The sequence below is a fragment of the Oculina patagonica genome, chromosome 4, assembly GCF_052425735.1.
Source record: "Oculina patagonica isolate OP01 chromosome 4, crgOcupat, whole genome shotgun sequence".
Classification (NCBI taxonomy): Eukaryota; Metazoa; Cnidaria; class Anthozoa; order Scleractinia; family Oculinidae; genus Oculina; species Oculina patagonica.
Genome location: NC_135761.1, coordinates 37738994 through 37748286, shown reverse-complemented (window position 1 = coordinate 37748286; position 9293 = coordinate 37738994). Strand labels below are relative to the sequence as shown.

At 40.9% G+C, this 9293-nt stretch overlaps 1 protein-coding gene across 1 annotated transcript; it reads left to right on the top strand.

Annotated features, from left to right (window-relative positions):
* Positions 1–1430: 1430 nt before the first annotated feature.
* On the top strand, positions 1431–7746 carry LOC144647868 (uncharacterized). The gene is made up of 2 exons (XM_078507563.1): positions 1431–1830; positions 3046–7746. Exon 2 carries the CDS (start codon positions 3076–3078, stop codon positions 7744–7746), a length of 4671 nt encoding a protein of 1556 aa, XP_078363689.1. The 5' UTR covers positions 1431–1830; positions 3046–3075.
* Positions 7747–9293: the final 1547 nt, after the last annotated feature.

Below are 9293 nucleotides of genomic sequence, written 5' to 3'. Positions count from 1 at the left end.
TTATTGATTATCAATTTCATTGATTGGTAAGGCCGGGATTGGATTCTCAATCTTGTTCTGTTTGTAGCCATCTTAAAGTCACACATTCAAATTCACAGTTTATTTTGCTTGGATTTAAGTAACTATATTTTATCACTTGAGGTAGGTTTAGTCCTGAATATTGCCTGCAGTCAACTCTTGAGCTAAGTTTCTGTATTAATTGGAATACCCATTACTTATAGGCTTATGTTTTGCTTATGCTATAGCTTATATTTTACACTGATAATATTAAAGAGTCATTTCGTTATTCCTGCCAACTTTTTGTTCCTCTAATGCGTTTGCGATCTCACCCTCCACATTAAGGCTTACTTCAGTTGGGAGAAAATGTAATAAAACATTACAAAATCTAAGCTTATGCATTGTATAGACAAATATTTCATTTGCGCTGCGATGCATTTCCAGGTCGCGTCAGGCACAGCAAATGAAATTATCCATCGCACTTTGGGCATCTAGTATTGTAGTTTAAAAGTAAATTATATTGGAAAAAAGTTTGTGATCACATAAATGATATAAATATTTTTTCAACAACAACAACAAAAAAACATTATCGCGGTAACATTAACCTAAGCTTAACTCCAAATTAGTAAAGCTCAAATAGATCTAAATAGAGTAGTAAACAGCAGTGCACAGCTAGCTACCCGCGTGATTATTGAAAGGCACTCAATAGTTAAGAAGTCAAATTTACTTTCATACCTGTGGACTGCTCGCTCATGCCGTCTAAAACTGTAATTTACAGCGAAGAATAAGCAGGGAAAATAAAGGGTAAACTAATTTACATGTAAATCGGGCGCCAATCCAATAGAAGCCTTGTGCGATGACCGTGACGAGACGAGCAGCCGTCGCTGCAGTGGATGAGCGTTTAATCAACATGACCAGCGGATTTCACCTGCAGTACTTCAATTGACCATTATAGTGAATTCAGTCTATTTTAACAATTCATGATATTGGTCAATTCATGGGGGATACTGTGTTGGTTTAGCACACGTAAACAAACCTGCATGCGCAATTTGAAGTTGTTTTGATAACGTTCGATTTAGCCAGAAAGTCCAGGAGACGTTCTTGTCGGGAGCTCTTCAATTGCGAATGATATTCCTTGTGCACGTCCCATTTCCTAGTTTCTGTTGTTTGCGGATGAATCTTCGGCCATCAACATCAAGAACACAACAACTTTAGCAATGATTGTGTAAAAACGAAGCTAAACACTGCATGGATCAAGTCCGCTGAAGAAAGATACAGGAACCTGATGCAAGGTAACAACCTGTACTGAATTGCTGAGCCTGATTTTATGACAGAAAATTTCATGATGTTTATAAACTTAAGCTTACTTTCTAAGCGCAGTTGCGATAGATTCTGTGTCGGTAAAGTTTAGCTCTTTCCTTAACTTAGTCCATGAGCCAGACCACCTACTGGTACCATGTGGAGGGACCAGACGCTACCTGGTTTTTATTAATACCTGTTGTATGTAGAACCCAAAAAACTTTGATGGACCTGTCCTCTTTGTAGCTAAGCAACATTAAACGTAGGCTTTTATATCACCTGGAGAGTGAAAATCCAAGATGGCGGCCATGAAATGTATTTCTTATCAAAATGCCTATAATTCCCTAACATTCACAACTGTTGAATAAAATATGTAAACTAATGCTATTCCGTTTGGGAATTATGTTAAAATGTCTGCATTTATCCCATTCGTTCGCATAAAAAAGCAAATAACAACGAAAGTATATTTTGTGATGTCTTACATGACGTGTATCCTTGGAATCCAAGATGGCGGAATGTTGAGAGGCCAGAACTGTAAGTATATCTGTCTATTATGGCATTTTAAGCAAATTTATCATGTTTAAATGCCTTTTGACGAGTTTCTAAGATAAGAAAACCTTAAAAGCAGTAATATTTGAAGTGCTATAGCCAAAATAGTACTTAGAAAGGTTATCGATGTCAAACTGTACGAACTTACAGGTACCATAGTGGTGAACCTAGTGATCAAGTTGACTTATAATTACATTGTTACAGGCAATAATTATGGTTGGCAGATTGGGCAACTCGATTTACTTGTTCAGCTATACGTTCAGTGTAATTCATAATTCTAGGCTAGCAACATTTCATAGAAAACTAATTAAATACCTTATTACATGAAATTTTCGCGACACGTTAATTTCGCGATTTTGAGGTGCACATATTTCGAGACACTTAAATTTCGCGATTTTGCGAAAATTTTGTATTTTGAATCACTTTAATTTCGCGTTTTTGAGTAAGAAACAATTAATATTTCTTTGGCAGTATTATTTAACATGCCCTTGAATTAAATTAAACGACTTCATCAAAGGAACAATAACGTCAAAATTAACAAAAACGCAAGGGCGGGACTAAATCTCGGCAATAGCAACAACAGAGCAGTCCGATCCTCACAATGTCTACAAGTAGGTCATGCTTGTACGTGCATGAGTTATTGTTCTTGAGTCAATTGACGACAAAATCCATTTAGATTGATAATTCCTTCCTTCAGTGGTACTAGACTTATTCTTTCTTGATTATTGACATATGGCTGTAGAGCCTTTTCCTATACTGCCCCGAAACTATGGAACAGTTTACCGGACAACTTAAGACTATGTGCCTCTCTAGAGGAATTCAAGCAAAAACTTAAAACACTCTTGTTTAAACGGGCCTATGATTTATAGTTTATCATTATTATTTTTCCGTTTTGTTTACATGTGTAAATTATGGTCATTTATTGTTAAATTTTTTATCTGTTATTATTGTAAAGCGCTACGGATTTTTATTAGATGTAGCGCTCTATAAATTCATATTATTATTATTATTATTATTATTATTATTATAATGTGAGTCACTTAATTTTCGCCTCATGTTATGTTCGCGACACTTATTGTTCGCGTCACTTTAATTTCGCGATTTTTTTGGAATCGCGAAATTCGCGAAATTAACGTGTCGCGAAAATTTCATGTAATAAGGTAGTTAAATGACGCAATTTTCTCTTTCTTCAACGTTCAGTCATGTGCGTGCTTGTGACAGTAACGGCAAATGTCGTCTCCGGATTCAGATGGGAGGCCTTCAAAGAGGGCACGTGTTGACACTGACTTTACAACCTGTGTAATATGCTCTGTGAAAGCTCCACGCATAGAACTAGTAACACCAAAAGATCAGTCATCATGGGTCACCCTTCGAAAAGCAGCAGAAATGCACAAATTCGAACCCATCCTACAACTGCCGACCAGCAATGAAGCTGTTCCTGCTGTTTATTACCATCGAGAATGTAGGAGTGCCTTTACGCACAAGAAGACGCTGAACAGCTTACAATCAAAGATTGCCAATACCGTGACCGAAGACCCTCGTGATGAACAGCTATCTTCTTCTAAGAGAGCTTCCAGCAGTTCCCGGGTGTATCAAAAGATATGTATTTTCTGTGACAAAGGCAACAAATACATAAAACGATCACACTCCAGGGAGCCACTTATTCAAGCAAGTGAACTTCGTGCAGATGAAAAAGTTAGAGCTGTGGCCACTGCCAAGAGGGATAGCAAGATATTAACAGTGACGTCTCGAGAATTGGTTGCTGCGGAGGCTCATTATCACAAGACTTGCTACCGCGATTACACACGAGAATACTATAAACCCAGCGACAATCTGGATAAAGGAAAAGATGGGGACAGGATGTATGCAGATGCTGAAGACGATGCCTACCAGATGCTCTTTGCTAACATAAGGGAAGAATTGTTTTCGAATCCCCGGGTTTTGCCTATGGTGGATTTGACAGGCCAGCTAGTTCTGTACATGAAAGCGCATGGTGTTGAAGACGTACAAGCCAGTACTAAGAAGCACATCCGCCGTAAATTGGAGGGAGAATTTGGGGAAAGTCTGTTGATTTTTCCTGACGACAATGGAAAACTCCTTATAATTCCTGATAACCTAAAGATCACTACTTTGGCAGCTGAGCAAATGAGAATGAAAGGAGAGCTAAAGTCCATGAAAGAAGGTAAATCAGATCCATTACAACTGGTCAAGAAGACAGCATTATACGTCAGAGACGAGTTGAAGAAATCCCAAGATGAAGCACACCTTGGATGGCCTCCTGAACCACATGAGTTGGATAAGGATTATCTACCTTTAACGCCCCTCCTGACAGCATTCCTGCAGACCCTTGTGGCAGGTGACACAGAGAAGCCTATGACGTCCCGTGTGAATAGGTTTATCTACTCCGTTTCCCAAGACTGCATGTTTGCAGTAAGCGGAGGGTCGTGTACTACAGCCAAGCACATCCTGCTTCCCTGGGCTGTAAAAACACTCACTGGAAACGTGGAAGTGATTAAGCTGTTAAACCGGCTTGGCCATGGCGTGTCATATTCAAAACTGGAGGAAATAGAAACTGCACTGTGTATGAAAAAGATTGAAAGTGATGAGCAAATGGGTGTTATGTTGCCATCAAACATCTATCCTGGTGTGCCTACAACATTGGCGTTTGACAACATTGACCGACTGGAGGAAACTCTCAGTGGAGGTGGAACATCTCACCGTGTAAATGGCATCGTGGTTCAGCCAATGGTACACACAGTTGAAGCACCAACACCTGCTACGACAATGCCAAAGCAAAAGAAAAGAAGCATCGAACAAGCACAGTTTCTTTTGCCAAGTTTTAACGCTGGTGAGCGTGTTGGCCCGCCAGAAATAAAACTGCTACCAGTTGATTCTAGCGATGCCATCAAAACAGCGAACATGAAGAACTTTACTTGGTGTATGGCAAGACAAATTAACACCACTGAGCAGAACATTAGTGGGTGGACTGGTTTTAACATCATGACGAGAGATAAAACTCCTGTCAACCAGGACACAGTAGGTTACCTTCCAACTATTAACGCACCAGCGACAGCAATGAGCACAGTGAATGAAGTGTTAAACCAAGCTCTCAAGATCAAAGAATCTCTTCATCTAAAGGACATTGTGTGTGTTTTCGACCAAGCCATGTATGCAAAGGCAGCAGAAATCACCTGGAAACACCCAGACAAGTTCCAACCAATTGTACTGAGAATGGGCGCGTTTCACACAATTTGCAACTTCCTGGCGGTTATTGGAAAGCGTTTCCTTGATGCAGGACTACGGGATCTGGCTGTTGAGTCCGAAGTCATCACAGAAGGTTCTGTAGATCGAGTTTTGAATGGCCAGCAGTACAACCGAGGGATACGCCTTCACAAGCTTGTATTTGAGGCGCTTCAGAGACTAGCTTGGAAAGGTTTCCTTAAGTGGTTTGAAGGGAAACAAGCTTCCCCTGGAGAGTTACAGTCCTTGTTGGATGACACGCGAGCACTGATTGTCAACGTTAATCGGCAGGAAAACCTAGATGCGGTTCTCAACAGTCCGCGGTTTGCCTATTTGTTTGATCTCTATCAGGATTATCTTTCTTTCCTGAGAACTGAGGCAGGGCATTTGGCACAATTTTGGATGTCGTACATGGACATGGTTGAGACACTTCTGCATTTGATTAGATCTTCAAGAGAAGGCAACTGGATGCTCCATCTGTATGCCATCCGTGCTGTTCTCCCGTGGTGTTTTGCTTACGACAGAGTGAATTACAGTCGTTACCTCTCCGTTTACTACACTGAGATGACCCGACTTTCAATTGATCATCCAGATGTCCATGTCCAGCTTGAGAATGGAGGATTTTCTGTACAGTTGGGCACACAGAATCCCTTTGGCCGGATACCAGTTGACCAAACCATTGAAGAAACAGTCAACAAGGACACACAAACTGCCGGAGGAACCAAAGGATTCAGCCTCAAGCCAGCTGCATTGAGCCGCTATTACCTTACAGCAGAGCACAGAAGCACTTGCTTGAAACAAATACGGGAACTGACTGATATCAGGCCACCTGGCATCAGCCATCACGACTTAGAATCATCTCGTATTCGAAAGGATGAAGCAGCTGTTCAATCCATTCTTGATTTGATGGAAAATGAATGGATAAATCCATTTAGCGGTGAGCCGACCGAGCTGATTAGCCTTTCAACAGCTACTGTTGCCCCAGCTGATGTTGCAACGGATCTTCTCACAGCAAAGCAAGTTGGCGAAACAGCGTACAAGCACTTCCAAGATGACCGAGTTGAAAGCAGAAAGAAGCCCTTTCATGATCCACTACCCAAGCAGAAGTTGAAAACATTTTCTGATATGAACAAACCGAAAGTGGCCAAAGGCACTACTAAGGAGGCTATTCTCAAAGCTGACCACAAGTTATTTGGCCACATGGTACTCATTGCTACCAGCAGAAAGTTGGACATGAGTTCAGTTCTGGCTCACCCACTTGGGCCATTACCATGGTCACTTGGAAACTGTGATGGCACCCTTAAGAAAACAAGCAAGGCCACCTTAGCACGACAGCTGGAGAAAAATGTTTCCTTGGCAGAAGTCATTCCTCGACCATCAGCCTGTGTGATCGATGGGATGAGTCTTGTACAGAAAGCCCACGGAGAGAACAAAACTTTCAGTGAACTTTCAGAGGCTCTTTTCGTGTCTGCATTACGTGCTGGGTCAGAAAGCTACCGAGTGGATGTGGTATTTGATGTTTACAAAGACGAGTCCATAAAGAATGCTGAACGTGTCAATCGTGGGTCAGACAGTGGTCTTCTCTTTGGCAAAATCGTTGCTGGCCACAAAGTCAAGCAGTGGAGGCGTCTTCTGTCGTCATCAAAAAGTAAAACCAACTTGATCAAGTTCCTAGCACAGGACTGGCAGAAGCAAGCATTGAGATCAAAGCTCCACGACAAAGTCATGTATATCACGTGTGAAAATACATGCTTCAAGCTGACGAGTGACACTTCAAGTGAAGTTCCCGCTTTGTCCACTACACAAGAGGAGGCAGACACGCGCATGTTACTCCACGCAAACCATGCAGCAGAAGATTCCAGTTCCGTCATCATCGCATCAGAAGATACGGATGTCCTTATCATTTGCCTCTCGGTTGCTCCTACATTTGGCTGCCATTTGTTCATCAAGTGCGGCACCCAAAACAGAGAGAGATTCGTTGATGTTCTGAAGGTTGCTGCTGCTGTTGGTCACAACATGTGTAGTGCACTTCCCGGAATGCATGCATTCACTGGGTGTGATACTGTGAGTGCTTTCGGAGGAAAAGGCAAAATCAGTGCCTTGAAGCTGGTACAGAAGAACAGAAAGTACCAAGATGCATTTAGCCAACTGGGAAAGGACTGGTCGATGTCAAGTACACTCTTCAGTGTGCTCCAAGAGTTTACCTGTAAATTGTATGCAAACCGATGTCCATCTAATACCGTGAATGACCTACGGTACCAGCTGTTTAGAGCCAAGAAGGGAGAGATCGAATCAGGGCAACTACCACCATGTCAAGATTGCCTGTTCATGCACAGCCTACGTGCGAACTACCAGGCTGGAGTGTGGCGCCGTGCTCTTGAAACGTGTCCTAGAATTCCTAATCCAATTGGTCATGGATGGTGTAATGAAGATGGCAACCTTGCAATTTGCTGGATGACCGGATCACCTGCCCCAGATGTCGTCATAGAGTTTCTTTCTTGCAAGTGCACCTCAGTATGCAAGCTGCCAAATTGCCAGTGCCTAGCCAATGGTCTGAAGTGTACCACTACCTGTAGGCTGCAGGACTGCAACAATTGGCAAGATGAGAATTTAGAAGGGCAAGAGTCTGATTCCGAAGATAGCTCAGGCGATGAGGATTAACTTTGTTATGCTGCCAGCTAGTAGTCTATGTTTATCAAGTGAGGTGTAACAAATTTGATACAAAGTTTCTGAAGCCTACTCATGCTCAAGGTAGATCTTTCATATTCAGTGCTTTCAAAGGTTTTGTATAGTATATGTTCTTGACACTAGAAGGAAGGACACACAGGAAGAACACATGCATAACAGTCCTTTTCGGTGTTCAATACGATAGATACAATGTACCAGCATAGTTAAAAAGTGAATTCAGGATCGGAAAATCTGAAGGTCAATAAATGGTGCACAAAGTTATTAGGCCTTGGCTTTTTACTGACAATTTGGTTGCCATGGAAACGATTGTTACCGCACCCTTAATAAATCTAAAGATAATGTTTAAATCTTCGTTATAGTATGATCAAGGAAATGTAAGGGTTATAGATTTGTTTGTTACGAAGTCACAACACTATGTAATTGGTGCCGGCTCTTTCTTCCCTTCTGCTAGTCCTTGCTCTAGAGGGTGGTGAAATTATTGCCGAATTAACCCCTCAGCTACATCCCATTCAAGTCCATCAATGTTTTTTAACATCCATGGATATGTGTCTTTCCAAAAATGAATAAGGCGTTTGGTCCCTCAAAGTGGTACCAAAATGTAAAATTTTGAGGTCTGGCTCATGGACTAACTTAAAGAATATACTTTGCCCCTTCAAGTCGCTTTAACTGTGACTTGTAGTACGCTTACATGTCAGTTTATCTTTTTTTGTTGATCGATGGTGAAAGAAGCGGAAGAAAAAGAACAAAGCAGATTGGTATGTATTTATATCAAAGAGTAAATTTAATGATTAATCGCGATTATAAGCCTTAATGCAAATAATCCTGCAAACAAAGCAAATTTTAAGAGCTGTATAATTGACCGTAAAGCTAAAATCTCACCACAAATGCCAAAACATTTCACGACTCAAACGCGATCACATGCGCGGAGATAAATCTGTTATAGAGAACTGTCACAAAGTCAAACGAAAGATTACAAAAAGTTATGTTCTCTTCTTGTAATGCAGTTATCATGCATATCTAAGCACTAACTTACACAATGTATAAGACATTGTAGTTTTATTTAACACCAGAATTTTCTTTCGTGCGCCATTTGCTCACAACGCGCAAACAGCGAACCTGTCACTAACATGGAACACAGCTGCAGCAAATATTTGCAAGCGTACAAAAGTGAGCTATTCTGCAGGTTTTGTCACTGTCAAGGAGACACACTAAATAAAATTGTTCTCAAGTTTACAAGCTAAGAAGAAATCATATGCACTACATCGGTATTAGCAGAGTAACAAACCTCTCTTCGCTTCGCATTTTAAGGTTCTATTGATAACAAAATTATTATTAATATTTCTTACAGATATACAAACATGATTTTAACAGTAACATTTCTTATTGCCATGGCCATCAGGGCCATGGCTGAACAACCACTTAAGCTACCAATACAAGAATCAAACACCTATGCTCCTATGGGGTAAGATTTGTTGTAATTTCTCTCAATTTAAGAAATTTTTAATCGACATTTTCTCGAC